Source organism: Psittacula echo, assembly GCF_963264785.1.
Source record: "Psittacula echo genome assembly, chromosome: Z".
NCBI lineage: Eukaryota > Metazoa > Chordata > Aves > Psittaciformes > Psittacidae > Psittacula > Psittacula echo.
Genome location: NC_137742.1, coordinates 1312288 through 1330020, shown reverse-complemented (window position 1 = coordinate 1330020; position 17733 = coordinate 1312288). Strand labels below are relative to the sequence as shown.

Sequence of the window (17733 nt, the reverse complement as noted above, 5' to 3'; positions counted from 1 at the left end):
TCATCTCCAACACCATACTGTGTACCCCAATTTGGTTTATTCTTCATCACCAACAGATCACTTTTCTTTAAATTAACTTGATATTGGTGGTTAGTGGCCTTAGCCCAGCATATGAAGTTTCTAACAGAGGGATAAACCTAGCAAGATCCAGGAGGAGACTTGAAGAATTTACAGCTATGGGTGCCAGGAGAGATGTTCCTAGGTGATTTTTGCTGTGGTTTCAGACTAGTGGGAATCCCATTGGTTTTTATTTTTACTCTCTTCTAACTTCTTAAGTTCAGGAATTAAACTGAAAGTCAAATGTTATTAGATTTGCATATCGTGCTAAGAAAAACAGGGAGGAAAAAGGGGACATAGAGAAATAAGTGGGAGAAAAGGGAGAACATGACTAACAAGAAGGTCAGGAGCTGAATTTGGGCCAAGGGAGACTGAGAAAACTTACAGATATGAAGAAGGAAATTCTGTAAGAAAAATGTGGTTTCAGAGAAATTTCCTCCTCCTTTTTTGAACCTTGGTGCACACAGCACATCGCAGGTTTCACTTTAGCTGATAACATTTTTTCCATCATGATGCTAGAAAATCTTGGGAGAGGCTGGTTATATGTACGGAGAGGGATGGGGGGCAAAACACAGCACAGAAGTTGAAAAGAGAAACATATTTGTCTTGAGTTCATCATCTGTTGAAGGCAGAGTGAAATAATTCCAGAATACTGATTGAGGCTGTAAGTAATGAAGGTGCCTTTTCTCTGATGTTTTTATCTCTTTTCCATACCTCCTATTCTCGTAAGGAAAGAAAAGTTGAAAAGAAACAGTTTTCAGATTTCTAAATGGATCTCATTTTCTGACATAGTGTTTTGAGCTGATAGTTAGCTATTTATGAAGATAATTGTGACAATGATTTCCGTTTTTTTTTTTAATACAAAGGTCCTTGTTGTATTAGACATTGGGAAAGCATAACCAGAAGATTTCCTCTGCCTAAACAGATACTGCTGATGACAAGGAGAGCTTATCCAGGGCCCAGAAAGATCAATACGAGAGCTCCATCGATTGCAATACACTTGCAATCGAGTGCATAGCAGGAAGTCATCACAGCATATGAGCAAGTTAATGACAAAGGCTGGGCTAGATATTTCATGTGTAAATGCCTTGGACCATAAATAAATGCCTTTATGTTTCTTGCCATCTGAAATACTGGCTTTTCACTAGCAATTAGCTTTCTGAATGGCCATCGATAGAAGACTTGGCATTTTAGTCCTGCAATTCAGAGAAAAATCATCTGGGGAAAAAAAAAAAAAAGAAAGTCAGAAAAAGAGGCAAATCTTTTTTCTGTTGTTTTTTAAGGAAAATGTGTTTACTTGGGTACATCGGAGCTGAATACTGTGTGCAAATATTAAGCGTAACTGCACGACGTTATTAAACTGACCAGTTATCAGGTTCATATATGGTATGAACATGTATATATATGTTATTCATACATATGGAAGACAGAAATGCAACTTTTACTCTTGCAAATTACTCCATCCAACGTGCAATTTCAAGCACACTTTCTTTCTGACAAGTGTATTCTCTATACTTTTTGAATACTTAAAGTATCCTTTACTGATGTGACTAAGTTAGAGCATCCTTATTTCAGTACTTAAACAGAACATCTAATTTATGTAGGTACTGGGAGAGTTGATTTGGACATTAGGCAGCATAACTCATTTCTCTGATCTAGATGTGCTAGCTGTGATCCAGGACCGAATAAAGGGCAGATCCAGGCACATCATTCATATGCCCTGGTTTCTGTAGAAAAATAAAATGCACAGTTTGGAAAAGACACCATGAATTACTGAAGAGCCAGAACATGAGACTTCATGGCATCTCACAAGGAAGGTCATTTACATGCTTCAGATATATTTGAAAGACCGGTTCTTTGCTGCAGGGTTTTTTAGGTACCTGAATTTACACAGATTTTTCTTGTCTTGACACTTGAATTTTTAAAGAAGTTTGTAACTGGGAAGCTATGAGAAAATGTCTTATTTTTAGCAAGAGAATGGGGTATCCAAGATAATTTTGGAGACAAAGAAAAAAGGGACATGATATCTTAATTCTCTTACAGAAAAATATAAGCAATAATTCTATTCAGATAAGGCAGCCAGAATACTCTGTGCAGCTCTTTGCAGGTGGTGCTTAATGATCGGTTAAAATAACTGAATACTGAAAACAAAAAACCCCAACCTATTTATCTTCTAGACATAAGGTGAAGAGAAACATTCATTTACAGCTTTTTCAGCTGAGCTATTGTGTTGGTTTTCTGTAGGTCCTGAGACAGAAGATGTTGGAAGCAGCATGTCCACGTTGGAGCGCTCACTTGCTGCCCGCAGAGCCACCCGTGCCAAGCTCATGATCCCCATGGATTCACAACCAAACAACCCTTGTGAGTTCAAGAACCTTCCCCCAGCCCCATTCTGCACCCTGCAAGCTGTGCTCACCCATTTGAAGATCTTATGCAATCTTTCGAATATGATCTAGTTATGCCTCATAAAGTCAAATAGCATTAACGATGTTTTCATCATCTTAAAAAAAAAAAGAAGTAGAGAAATATATAAAAGGCCTGGAAGCTTGCCAGAGCTTCACAACACATCCATGGAAAAACTATAAAGAGAATTCATGAATCATGTTTCTGCTAGACTCAGCCTTGGCTAAGCCTAAACAGCCAATGTTTCTATTTTACCAGGAGGATAGGGACGGATAAATCTTTTTGTATCGCTACTATAAAACTTTAAAAACAGGGGCAAAAGTTTAAAGCTGACACAGCAGAAGGCTTTGCAATACACAGACGTGAATTGTGATATTATTATTATTACTATTACTATTACTATGTTAGTATTGTTATTCCTACTGCTATTACTATTTCCATTGCTATCATTAATATCATCATTATTATCAATAATTATAATCAATTGGACATTATTGCAATTTCTGCTATATTTTTGTCTGTCTCTAGTAGCTGCCCACACACTATGTGCTTTTTTAATATTGAGCAGCTTTCTTACAAAACCAAATAAATTAGAAAAAAGATGGTTTTGATTGGTGTTGAATTTTAGTGACCACAGTTGCATTTATCATTGAACAAATCACATAGATTATGTGAATCTTTTTCAAAGCAGCAAAGTGCACGACAAAAACAAGAAGGCGGGAGAGCATTAGGTAGGTTCTCCCATCATGCAGACCTTACTTACTAAATATCTGATGCAACCTTGTTTCACAGCTGAGCACAGAAAAGATATAAATGAGACCCCACACGTGCCGGTTTGGCACTCATCAAGTTCCTGATTGAGTATAAGGCTTTGGGTCTCCACCTTTCCTCTGAGCAGCCCTGTGATCAATGTCTTGGTAGCTCTCAGCTTTGAGCTGGAAGTTCTACCTTTGACCTCACAAAATAGACCTGATCAAAAATCTACAGAAATTGGTACATTTGTATGAATAGCCTGGGTTAAGAAAAATGAACATATACTGACAGAAATCCATTTCATCACAGGATTTCTCTCTAGCCCTGATGGTTAAATGTAAGTGCCTATTTGTAGATTTGTGGAAAAGCACATCACAAATGGTATATTAAAAAAAAAAAATAATAATAGAAGGAACTGAATGAAGAAGAGAGAATAACCTACCATGGCTTTGTTCAGGAAATTGCTTACTAGGAGCTAGTTTGGTTCCCTTAATTTGTGTTTGCCACGGGTGCATTTCAGGTCGTGCTGCTCAGCTTCAGTACCCAGGTGCCCAGGGAGAGAATGAATTCCAGTTCTTCAAACCTTGGGCTGGACATGTCGCTGCATTTCAGCCTCCACACTCTTCATGATGTGGAAGACAGATCTGTGGGATGAGGCAAAGAGACCTTTTACACTACCTGGCCATGTTTTGGGACATATTCCCACTAATTTCACAGTCAGACAATTTGCCTTTCTTTCAGTGGGGTTCCCTCTGAGTTGAAGGAGGGCAGCAGTCCAAGAAAATTAATAGACTTGGAGTGATGTAAGCAAAATCAGAAACAAATCAATCTTAATTACAATGGGTCAATAGCAGTGTTAGTTAAGTCCAGTCAACAAAAAGCTGTTCCATAGCTTATAGCTAAAAATGCTCTTAAACATATTTAGTTCTTTCAGTCAAATGATGCATTTTTAGGAAGGATCTTTTCTTATTTATATTTACAACAATATCTATCTAACCTACAGCAACAGCATATTATGATTGTTTGCAAATAATTAAACTCTGATTTATGAAAGTCTTATTTGTGCATTTGTGCAGGCTGGGTTATGCTGAATATGGTTGTTTTTTTCCCAGAAGATAAAACTGAGGCTTTGTCAGATTAGATGTTTTAATTAATTTCTCTCCCTTTGCTTGATGCTGAAATTGTCAGCAGTGAGTGATTAAATAGATGAAAGAAGCAACAATGTAATTCTGAAGTAAAAAATGCATATTTTTAATTGTTAAATACCAAATCTGGAAGTATTCATGCTTGTCTCAATAATCATTATTTGCAGTCTTTGAGAACAAATACACTCCATACTGTGCTTCTGCTAACTGAAGTGAAAGGAGCATAAACCAGATAAATTTGATAAGGTTTTAGTGATATCTTTGACAGCTCTAATGCAACTGAAATACAGGGAGTCACAAATACCAAGGCTGTTGTATGGAGAGGAAAAGACATCAGTGATGAGGAGCTCCTCAAGCTTCCCATTGCCAGTCCTTTCCTTCCCTACTGTTTAATTGATCCCTGCCCAACACCATGTCCTTCTGAGGGTCAGCTCCCTTCTCTGGCATTTCAAGGTGTAGGATGCTGGGGATGGACTCTTCATCAGGGACTGTAGTAACAGGACAAGGGGTAATGGGTTAAAACTGAAACAGGGGAAGTTTAGATTGGATCTAAGGAAGAAATTCTTTACTGTGAGGGTGGTGAGGCACTGGAATGGGTTGCCCAGGGAGGCTGTGAATGCTCCACCCTTGGCGGTGTTCAAGGCCAGGTTGGATGAGGCATTGGGTGACATGGTTTAGTGTGGGGTGTCCCTGCCCATGGCAGGGGGGTTGGAACTGGATGATCTTAAGGTCCTTTCCAACCCTAACTATTCAATGATTCTATGATTCTATATATCTCTAATCCCAAACCAATCCTTGCACAGAGGGTAGCAAAAAACTGGCAACACCAAATTAATGATAAATTTTGGTACAAGAAGATAACAGAAAATGGGAAAAGTCCATTTCTAATGTTGATGGTGGGATTATGCAATACTGCAGGTGCAGAAGCACACGCTTGTTGGCATACTGCGGCAGTCAAAGCATCATAATAAACTATTGATAGAGACTGGTTGGATCTGATGATCTTAAATGTCTTTTCCAACCTAGTTTATTCTATGTTTTAATGAAAATTAATTGAGAAAGTCTTTGCAGCTATCACATTCAAGTATTATACCCTGTTTTCTGTCTGTCATCTTTACTTATGAAAGATGAAAATGAAATTCTCACAGAGTAAATCAGTTTGGAAAGAGATTTCAGTTATGTTTTGAGGGGAGGTTTTTTTCTGTTTATCCCCCTCCTTAAAATGACAGAAAATCACAACAATTCTTTTTCTCGAGGAAATATGAACATGTCGACTCAGTTGCTTTGGGAGCCTCTGGGGTGCTTGAATACAATTCAAACTGTCCTACTTTGTCATTCCTGTAAGCTGTTCTTGGGTGCTGCTTTCTCACATGATACAGTACATTTTAAATGTAGACCAGTGTTTAGGGAGCTCCATGATTTGGTCAGGGAATTTCTGTTTTCAGTGTCTTAGTATATCAATATTAAGTGCAAATTCAAGTGCTGACAGGCTACGACAGAACAAATTTGTTGTCATATCTGCTTGAAATCACAAAGATTTATTGAAAATGTTTGATGTTAGCTTTACTCTGGCTTCTCTGCAATAGAGTACTGCAATGAATAGCAATACTGTCTTATTTTAAAAATGAAAGTGCTAGGTACCTACACACTAAAAACAAATGAAGGAATGGACTTGGAAAAGCAAGCTGTTCTTTAATATGATTCAATAAAGAGTAATATTTGTCACTGTAGCAGCAATGCTATAAATATTGTCAATAAAAATGTCTTATACAGACAGAATGAAATACCTGAATAGTAGAAATGCTCTTCTACAAGTGGATTGACTGAACCCAGACAACTCAAATCACCCATGTTAGCATTTGTTCATGAGTTTTCTTCATCACTTGCCCATTACTTCTGGAAGTGCAGCTTTCTCTTGCTGAAAGCCCAGCACTTAAAAATAGCCTTGGCACCATCTTGCCTTCCTGTGTGACCTTGAGCAGGTAGCCCTGTTTGTCACCCTCTACAATGGATATAGTAGGAGCTAGAAGTAATTGTAATGACTATCTTAAAGTCTACAGCACTGTTTGTAATTCATGTGTGAAAGATGCTAGATAAGACAAACCTTATCACCTATGAGCCAGAAAACTCTGTGTATTGTTTAGCTAGAAAAAACTTCAATGGGAGTTTCAATAATTCCTAAAAGAAATTTATTATTTGGACAACATTATTATCACCCATTCTTCAAGCAACGATGGTTGAAAATGGGGGAAAGAACTCACAGAAAAGCCTGGATTCATCAAACTGCGATCCCAGTTTTCAAATCAAAGTGTTTCATTTATATTCAACACAACTCAACTTCAGTTTCAGACTTCTAGCTTGTACCTTTCATCCCTCTTCCTTACACGTTGGAACATTCTTAAGGGGGGAATGATGCCTGGGCAGCCTCAGGTGATGGGTAAACATGGCGGTCTTGTGCCACTGGGGACATCCTACATCAGGGACACTGGTTGTGAAGCTGTCAGATGTAATAGAAGAGTCAGAGGAGCCCACGCTCCTCAGAGCAGCAGGTGAAGGCAGCAGGCTCTCCTAAGGCATCAGAAATGGCACGAGGGACCTGTGCTCAGACAACTGGAACAAGCTCTCAAATTGCATGGTCCATTCCTTCTCACTCACTTACTTCTCAAGGGATCTAAAGCGCACCCCAAAATGTGGCTGAATGGCTGGAACACAGAGAAAAAGCCATTTAATTTTACAGATAACTAATTGCAGGCTGCACTTGCAGTTCTCCAATGTATACCAAATATTTCTGTATACAGAGGTAGCTTCTGCAGGCAGAGACTTGTTTTATACCAAGCATTTGGGTACTTTGCTGTCGTTTCTGGTTCCCTACTGATCCTCTAAGGATGTTTTTGTTTCTGTTTTCCGAAAGCACTCATTTAACCTCATTCTCTTTCTTTCCTTTTAGCTGTGGTCAGTGCCATTCCAGTGCCAACACTAGAAAGTGCCCAGTACCCTGGAATCCTGCCATCCCCAACCTGTGGATACCCGCACCCGCAATTCACCCTTCGTCCAGTGCCATTCCCAACCCTCTCCATGGACAGGACCTTTGGACCAGGAAGAAGTCAGTACAGTGCTTTTCTTCTTCTCTTTGCTATTAAAGTGCTTCAAAATAAGTTGCTTTCTATCACTGGAATGCATAAGCTCTAGCCAATGCAAATCATGCTGGAGCCACAATAAGCCCCAAGAGGCAGCCACAGGAAGCCTATAAATCCCAAGTGGAGAAGAGGCCGCAACTGGTGTTCAGTCTACTGAATACCTTGAAAGTTAAAAATCACTGCCTCTCTAGTCCAAACTTGTCTTTTCTGCAGGTCTTTCAGTCATTTCACTATACTTCATCTTCCTTCGCTTTATTCATAAGGATGCTCCAGAAAAATGCGGGCTTCAAAAGCTCTTCTTCATTCCAACACAGAATCTAGTATCATCGCTCATTAAAATCATCCATGATAGCACTTACATGACCTTTCCACACAGTGTCTTACCAGGCTTAGCTGCCCTCACAGCTAGAAACTTTTTCTTTAATATCTAACTTGCTAAAATGTAAGCCAGTTGTTTCTTGATTCAGCTATAGCAGGCATTGAGAACAGTTTATTTTCTTCCTTTAACAGATCCTTTTATACATGAATACTGTTGTCCTCACATCACTTGTCTCTTCTCTAGACTGAGCTCTGTATTCATATTTACTCCTCTGGAGCTATAGATCTGTGGTTTGTGTGTTCCCATAACTATTCTTCACCTTATCGTGATCTGTGGAGAGTGCACACTCAGAGCCTCATCTTCTCAGTTTACTGGTAATACCTTGTCACACTGACAGCCATCTGCTCTTTGTTCAAGCCTAAGAAGTGTACTCTGGCATATTACTTATAGTCAGAGGGCTTGTATTTTCTTACAATCCTCCCTTAACTCTAGTGCGTATCGAGTCTGAATTATTGACAGATTGATGTCAATCTGTTACTCATGCCTTTTTCACATCACATAGAATCTGTGCTGCTTGTCCACGGGGAACTCTTATTGAAATGACTGATTTTTTTCCTACTATTTGATAGTTGCTTTCCATCAGTTCTGACAGGTCCTGGGGGATGGGTGATTGAAATCCAGTGGTAGGATTGTAGGTAAAAACTGCGTTCAGGTGTACTGTGCATAACTCTAATACCATTCCATATTGCCTAAATTCAGTGACTGAGATGAGCTCTTAGGCAGAAGCTCTTCCCTGTGAGGGTGCTGAGGCGCTGGCCCAGGGTGCCCAGAGAAGCTGTGGCTGCCCCATCCCTGGCAGTGTTCAAGGCCAGGTTGGACACAGGGGCTTGGAGCAAGCTACTCCAGTGGAAGGTGTCCCTGCCCTTGGCAGGGGTTGGAACTGGAGGAGCATAAGGGTCCCTTCATTCCAAACCATTCTATGAGTCTACGATTGCTGCTTTTCTCAGTGTGGTTGTGGAGGTCTTGCCAAAGCTAGATGGCAATTTCTTTGGACTGCCTCACTGGCCTAATCAGGTTTAGATCTTCTGCTTAAATTAATACCAAACTCACCACAAATGCCATGCACAAACAAAGTAGATTCACTTTCTTGCTTGACAAACATTAGATGTTGGGGAATAAAAATATAATTAAATACCGTGTGCCTGATCATGGAGATGAAAAAAGCATAATTGAATTATTTGCTCAGCTATCGTCATCTTGACCTGCTCATAAAAGGACCTGAACTTCTCCTGTCTCCAGATCCAAAGTCAAGCTGCTAAAGTGAGGGAGGTTTTGGTAGTTCTGCTGATGTTTCAGGGATGGAGGCGGCTCTCCTGGTAAATACCATATGGAGTGGTGGCTGGGACACCATTGCTGAGAAATGTGTTAGGCACAACCCTCAAAATCACACATTCCTGGCACATCCAGCTTCTGCCTGAGCCAGACACTGGATTTATGCGTGTAGTAGTCTGGAGATGATATTTTCAAGAAGAGGAAGTCCTTTTTGGATCCAATGGCAGCTCCTGGGAGAAGGTCTGTATAGGAAAGTGTGGGTTTGACCAAATCTTTCAAGTGCTGCACACTTGAGAGTTTAACAGAAGATTGCTAATACACAAAAGGTTTCTGCAAGAAGCTTGAATACAAAGCAGCTTTAATTATTCAGAAGACCTGATGGGCCTTGAAAAAGCTCAAGCAGTGAAGATTTCAGATAATTGGGGCAGTTTTCCATGAAATAATTCAAAAGCAGTAGACAGCCTTGTTTGGCTAATGGCTATTTCAGACTGCTGAGGTCTGTGTAATCAAGGCTGCATGGTATTTATAAATTATCTAAGCTAGTTACTATGTGCAATGACAGCCTATTAGAGGTATTGCAGTTGCGCTCTCTGGTGAAGGCTATTGAGTTTCAAAGCTCATGGACCATACAGAATACCTCTAAATGAATATCTCTTCCTTCACTGTGCCTTACATTTTCACCCCTAGGACAATGAAGTGAAGGCACAGACAAGGACGTGGAGATAGTGTTTGCTTTCTAGTGACACTTGACACTATCAGAACCATCCAAGCACTTCTCTGGGTTTATATATTGTCAGTGTTCATTACTTTCCAGTCCAAGAAGGGATGAAGGGATATAAAAGTGTATTTCTAAAACGGTGCCTGAAGCTTTTCAGAGCACCAGTGCTGTTGCTGCTGAATGCCAGCCCATCTGGAAGAGCGGTCAACCTCCGGCGCATCCAACTCGAAAGCATCTGCTTTGTTTATGGCTTGCTTCCCACTGCCTCACCTCCCACCTCACTGCAGCAGAAAATGAGGGTAGATCCACAAAATTCCTCTTAACTCTTAGAATTTGTTTATTTTTGGCAGCTTTCTTATTATGATCATGCTATTGAGAACAACTAGCAGTTAAAGAGATTATAGAGCCAATTCCTACAGCTTTTTCTGTGTGTTTTACTCCTCAGTGAAAAACTCACATGATATTTGACCAATTGCAGCTGTGCCTGAAAAAGAAATACTTAGCAATAATTCCTCTGAGGCAGACCCTACCTGTGGTACTGCATGACCGAGCACCCTATTGATCAAGACGTAGCAATCCTTGAATAAATCATATGCCATGCCATTAGTGAGGGTGATGCTTGGCATCCTGCCTCACAGACAATGCTTGAATACCTTCTTCTGTTTCTGAAGGCTTTTTTCATTGACCCAAAGATTTGAGTGCTCAAACTTATCTTTAGGACAAATGTTCCACTGAAGAGGGAACTGAAAAAACAAGGCAAGGAGAGTCAGACCCCAGCTAGAGATTGAACAGTAAGCTGTCTTGCCTGTTTGACTACTGCTGCTAACCCAACCAGCCATAAAGTACAACTGTTAAATAATATTTTTTCCAGCCAGAAAATATCTCTGAGTCATAATAAAATGACTGCTGCCCAGTCAGCAATCCTTCCCACAGCTACTCTACTCTTTCAGTCTTCTCCAGAGCCTGGTTGCAGTCACTGTTCACAATGTTATCATGGCATGTAGGAGATGGTGACATGCCTAGCTTGCCATGACTTACAGAATGAAGAAGATGCTCTCTTTCAACTCTACCATGACTACTAGAGGTGCTGAGTCATCATGGTCTCCAGTGGGAAAAGAAGAGAGCAGGAGGAAACCATCTCCCACTTGGGAGGGCCTGTCATGCCACATCTCCATCCACACACTGGTCAGCATAAGCAGACACTGTTCTGGTCCCATCCTGATCACACCTTTACAAAAGGCAGAATACTTGTCTTATGGTAACCCTAAAGATTACAACTGGTCTAACAGCACCATTTTTAGAAGGAGCCATTCATAGAATCATAGAACCAACCAGGTTGGAAAAGACCTTGAAGGTCATCAAGTTCAAGCTTTACCGCAGGACTATGAAGTCCACCACTAAACCATGTCACTAAGGGCCTCATCTGTATGGTTTATGAACACTTCTGGGGATGGTGATTCCACCACTGCCCTGGACAGCCTGTTCCAATGCCTGAACACCCTTTGGGGAAGAAATTCTTCATCAGTGTATTGCCCTAATAATCCGTGCGATGAACACTTGGATGTCTGGAAAATATGGTGGGGTTTTTTTAAATAAAGATGCATTATTTACTAGTATTAAAAGGAAAGGCTGAAAATTGTGTAACCCGGAACAATAAAATAACAGTTACATTGATAGCTTGAGATAGCCATAGAAAAAGGTTTACGGAGCGGAGATAACTTTATGTATCATTAATCTGATAAAGTGAGATGCACTAAAGCAAATATTTTCTGAGCACATTTCCTCTTGGAGCTGGCTTTCTGTCAGCTCTGCACTGAGCTTATCCAGCTGGGAAGCTTAAATCCCTTCTACCATAGGAGCTGCATTACGGATTGAATGGAAATAGTATTTTTTATTCAACAGTCTGGTTTGGGTTGCAACATCTCACGGAAGTGCAGTAAGAGCTGTAATGGAGTTGTGGGTCCTGCTTAGCCCCTCACTTCCTTTGTTTTCCTTTAGAAACTGAACCAACAGCAGAGTAATTTGTTTTTTTTCAGTACCTTATTTTTGGATTTAACTACCTATCATTTTGGCATGATTCAGGTTTAGATTAGCTATTTTTTAAGTTTTCCCCAAAGGTATTCTTTGGGATGTATCTGAAATTGCACAATAATAGTAACCTGACAATAAGCATGCTAAAAAAACCACATTCCTGCTTGGGCTACAACAACATCCAAAGATCCCAACAGGAATGAGGCCCTGATTTGTCAGCATTACACAGGTAAATAGTCTTGGTCACATAATATTTACAACCTGTGTAAGTTCAAAACCACACAGAAAGTCATTAGCAGACGCAGAATAAAATTCAGTCATTTTAAGTTCCATCTACCACCACATTCTTTGAATTGTTACTACCTTTTGTTTTCAATCCGTATTGATTTTTTCATTACCTCAGACTGCAAAGATACAAATCCGAGTGTGAATATTTCCAATGTTATTTGTTAATAGAGATACACAATGTAAAAATATGTTCAGAGATTTAAATTCATTAAACTGTTTAAGAGCACTGTGCCAACTAACAATTATGCAAAAGCAAAGGGAAGATCAAAAGAGTTTGTATCAGATATTTATTCTTCTGCTTGGTGAGCAGTGTCCATGGCTACTGAGTTCAAAGAAAGCTTGTTCTCAATGTTCCTTGCCTATAAAAATAATGCAAGTAGGGCTTTATCCAAAGTTTCCCCGAAGGAATGAAACCCTAATTGGTTTTACTGGGCTTTAGAACACATCTTCATGTATAGCATAGTATTTTCTTTACTTGGCAAAAATATTTTACTAAATTCAGGAGCAAAAGATCACAATTGTAATGCAGTATGGTATTGTCTGCTCCATCTTAAAGGCCAATAGGGAGTCTACTTTCTGTGAAAACAAACAAAAAACAAAAGTAGCAATTCGATCAGTAGAAATAATCAGAATTCCCGGGCAGTTCTGTTGAGGTGTATGAAGGCAAATATCTGGCTGCTAGGCAGAGAATTGAGGTAGGGAATGCAGGCAGCAGTAGCAATGTGCTCATCTTCATCCATCCTTCAAATAAACAATCTATCCTCTCTTCCTGCAGGGACTTGAGTGGATTGTAAATTGATGGTTCTCATTATGTCTGCAAGCATGCACATCTTGCTTTAGAAAAATGTCTTCTCAAGCATGAAGCACACCTTCATTAGACCACTTACCTTCAATATTTAAATCCCAGCACTAGCTTCTAATTTTAATAGAGTCATCACACCTTTCTCTTCAGTCATAGCTGGAGGATAACCTGAAATCTTTTGTATAATAATGGTTATGTAGGTCTCCAGCTTTTACAACTAAATCTTTAAGATAAAACATATCCATACTGTAATACAGTAATTTAATAGCCTTTTAATGCAGGGACCATTACGCTGATGCTACCTGGTAAAGCTGATAAAGCTTTGTTATCTCAGAGCATCACTGTGGAAAATACCAAGAAGGTATTTGATGGTGAGTAGCAGTAAGTGTCTGGTTTACTTCTTTCTCCGAACAGGTCAAGAGCCTTCCAAATAAACTGTCCTTAAGGACACAGTGAAAAATGCTGGGCTCCATAGGAAGTTCAGACTTCAATAAACAGGTCGGAAGACATTTTGAGACTACGAGCATAGAAAAAAGGTTTTATTTTTGCTTTAAGCAAAGACCTTGCTAAGGTTTTACTCCAGAAAACATTCACTTCTTTGAGACTCACATACTATTTTGCATCTTGCCTAATACAGGGTGAAGGGAGAGAAAAACCCAACACCCATGGTAGCCTAGAGCAGCAACACTGTGGCACCTTCTTGAAGGTGTGAGCAGTAAATAAGGGTAGAATGAGCTCAGCTATTATTCCTGCTTTACTCTGTTACAAATAACCTCAGTACTTCTGGCTTCCTTAAGAAGAATTTTAGTCATCAGAGAAAAGAGAGGTCTGCTGGGCAAGGAAGGAAATGGAAAAACAGAGCCGGGGCAATGGCATGGTAATGCAAAGTTAAAGTTAATGCAAAACTTAAAACAAGGAAAATGAGACACAGAAAAGCAAACTTTAACAAACTGTAGATGATTTTGACTTTGGTCTGATCCTGTAATTGGCTTTCTATCTATGGTGTTTGATTTGGCCAGGCCTTTCTGTGATATTGCCTTAGGAACAAGAAATGGGGCTGTGGAAATGAGGCAAAATCCTCCTTTCCATTTTTCAAAATTGTTTTGCCTCTTAGTAGGTTGTAATTACTTCTATACTCTGACATTAATTATTATCAAATGCCTTGAGATTTGACTTGGCTGTGTAATTGCGTGTTATTTACACAATGAGCTCTGATTGTTGCAGAAGGCTCTGAAAGAAACCAGATCCTCTGGAGCATTTTGGGTCTCAGCATAATAACTAATTCTGATAGCTATATGTCATGAAGGTTATTTTCTTCAATAAGAGGTTGAGCTTTTCCTAGATTTCTGTTTCATACCGCAAGCTGCATGATTAACTGCTGTGCTGTGAGCCATTCTGGCTGGCGTAAATACTGTGGAGACTTTGGACAACACCAACAGGCTCAAATTAAATAGGTTCCTGTTGTGATCAGTCTCTTCAGTAACCAGTTTGATTCTTTCCCCTGTTCTGCTTGCAAATAATGTCAGGCCTTTCAGGAACTCTCACAAAGAGAAGAACGTACATTGGACAGGGCTTGGAGCAACTTGCTCTAGTGGAAGGTGACCCTGCCCATGGCAGAAGGTTGGAACTGGATGAGATTTAAGCTCCTTCCCAAGCAAACCGTTCTATGATTCTGTGAACTTTTTCCAGTGCTGCTACCTAGGGCCATGGGGCAGGAGCTTGTGAAAGGGCCAGGAAAGGCCCCAGACCTGAGGGCCAGGAAAGCCTCAACAGCACTCGTGATGCAGGATGTGGAAAAGAATCGTAGAATCATAGAATCACAGAACGGTTTGTGTTGAAAAGAAGGTAAGAGGTGGTGTTTCCAAATCAATTTGCCTGGTCTTCTCCTGCAGTAGGAACAAAACAGAAGTGGCAAGCCCTTTTCTGTGTCATGGGGAATCATAGCATCATGGAATCATAGAATACCAGGTTGGAAGGGACCTCAAGGATCATCTGGTCCAACCTTTCCAGCCAAAGCATGACCTAGACTTGATGTCTCAGCACCCTGTCCAGAGGAATCTTAACATTGTCCAATGCTGGGGACTCACCACTTCCCTGAGGAGATTATCCCAATGGCTGGTTGTTCTCTTTGAACTTCTTGCTGCCATCCGTAAAGCACCACAGCAGACTTGCAATCTGTTCTCCCTGTAATTCTTAACTAGTTCTGCTTGTCATGGTAGGTGTAGTGGTCAGTAAGAGATTTTAATGATTTGTTTATTCCAATTGCAGTTCTCTTACAAGAACAAAATAATCTGTTTCTTTGGAATAATTTTTTCCATCTTTATTTTCTTAAACTTCTTTAAGTCTGAATAACTTGGTACAGGATTGTTTCCTGCTATGAACAGCAGCAGTGAATTTCTCTTTGTGAGGAAGAGTCAATGCTGGGTGAAGGGCAGTGCCATAAATCTGGGCAATGCCATCACGGTGTGTGAGTGCTCATCCTGCTTCTTCTTGTTGTCATACATCCCATTGGAAGCATCATCTTCACTGTACATGCTCCATAAGACACGTTCTGATTTTAGACAGGAAGATTAGAGGATTTTGCATGTAATAGATTTCAAGATAACTCTGTTCACAAATCACCTTTCTTTGCATTTATGGTGCTGGTGATGTTAGACAACACTGTGGACCATGCACATCCTGTAATTTATAGTTTGGGCACAACGTGACTTTCTTGAGGGCTGCAGAAATAAAGTGCTTTTCTCTTTGTCTCAACTTTTGTTTTCTTTTGTTTTCTTTGTTTTTCTTATGTTTTGTGGCATGGAAAGTCCATGACAGGGGCTGACACTGAAAGTTTCTTTTAAGAAACTCTGCAGAACATAAGAAAGCTGTCTTTTATATTTGAAGGTTGACATGGAACATTTAAATCTCTGAAAAATTGACTGTGAATATGGGCTAATAAAACAGCAGCCTACTGCTTTGGCACACTAAATGTTACAGCTATCTCAAGAAAAACAATATTGGTGATTGGTTGTGTAGAAATTAATTAAGTCTTTTCTTTGTCTCAAGCTTTTCTCCACTATGACTAGAACAGTACCGTGATGCTGAACATAATGAGTTTCCATAGTCATAGCTTGTTTCAATCTCCATGTGTACTTTTTAATATTTTTAATATTTTTATATTTTTATCATTTTATATTATATTATATTGTATTTTATTATATTATATTAGTATTATATTATATATTATATATAATATAATATTATATTTTTAATATTTTGATATTTTTAATATTTAAAAGCACATAGAGATGAAAGACAGAGAGAAGGGGATAAAAATATGCTTGGGGGTTTTATGGTTTGGGTTTTTTTAAAGAAGACATTTTGAGCTTCAGATGGCACACAACCACTCTGAGGAGCATCTGGTTTTAATTTATCTGCCAATAACTTTTGATGGAACTGTTTACGTATTTCCTGCACCTTCTTGGAGAATGGAGGCTAATGCTGTCCCTTCTGTTGGAAATGACCATAAAAGTGGGAAATGGGACATAAAATATACATCAATAACAGTCCTTTGGGGTTTTTTGACTGTTCTTTTGCAGCTGTTAGTGAAGGACCAGCACCACAGCAGCCACCCTTGCTGCCGCAGACACAGCCTGAGCACTCCAGCAACGAGGATGCCCCGAGCAGAACCATCCCCACCGCTTGCGTCCGCCCTACGCACCCTCTCCGCAGCTTTGCCAACCCCTTGCTACCTCCACCCATGAGTGCAATAGAACCGAAAGTCCCTTACACACCACTTCTCTCTCAATCAGGTAAGAGTGATTGGGGGGAAAGTCTCCGGTACCACTTGTCTGAACCACTGACTTTCTATTCGTGAGAAAACAGAGAGCACAAGACAGTCCCATACCTTGAAGAAATATCTGTAAGTGCTGATAGAGTTGAAACTAGATGACCTTTAAGGTTCCTTCCAACCCAAATCATTCCATGATTCTATGTACAGTTACATAGAATCATCATAGAATTACATGATAGTAAGCAGGTATTTTATTCTGACAATCTGGAATAAAAATTCAGAGCAAGGCAATAGCTTAAAATCAGAGTTAACAAGTAAGTGATAAAAATGAATTAAACGAGATGCCAAATTAATCACTTGGTCTTGTTTCCAGTCTCCTGTTACGCTACAGTAACTTGAAACAGTGCCAAATGCTTGACTCTAGTTTCAAGGCTTGCCTTTTGGATAATGAAAGAACTATTTATGTATGCTGGAAAAGAACTGACTGCAACCCACTCCAGTGTGCAAACTACTCAAAAATTAAATAGCAAGCGTGCAAGGAACAGGAAGAAAATTACTATATGTTTCTTAAAAAGGCTTTAGAATAGTGACACCGTTGAATGAGGCTGTGGGCTGGTGGTAGGGTTAGATTAAACAGCTGTAGTGAAACATTTGTTCACGGGTGGGGGCATGGCAGAGCAAGAAGGAATGGTGCCTTTCCAGCTCGTTTCTGGGTTTGTTTCCGGAACAGCACCATTTCCAGAGAGCTGTTTTTAAAATTCACTCTTGGATCCAGTGAATGCATCTGTAGTGATGTATCTGGTATCTGCTTTGTCCATAAACTAGGTGCAGTGCTAGAATTGTTCTTCGTGTGAACTGGTATAACATGAGTAGCACTATCTGCCTTAGTATCCCTAACTACTAGAGTTATTGAGAAGGGAAAAAAAAGGGTCTGCATGTTGGTCTCTCTTTTTAACTTCTGCTCCTTTAGCTT

The 17733-nt window shown here is 39.8% G+C and overlaps 1 protein-coding gene across 1 annotated transcript in view; it reads left to right on the top strand.

Moving 5' to 3' along the window:
• DCC (DCC netrin 1 receptor) overlaps positions 1 to 17733 on the top strand; it is a gene marked incomplete at both ends in the record, with an annotated part of 627385 nt that overhangs the window by 593880 nt on the left and 15772 nt on the right. Inside the window, 3 exons of the mRNA XM_080637247.1 lie at positions 2302 to 2418; positions 7306 to 7461; positions 16567 to 16779. Of these exons, the coding sequence (XP_080493373.1) occupies positions 2302 to 2418; positions 7306 to 7461; positions 16567 to 16779 (486 nt within the window). The remainder of the gene's footprint in view (positions 1 to 2301; positions 2419 to 7305; positions 7462 to 16566; positions 16780 to 17733) is intronic.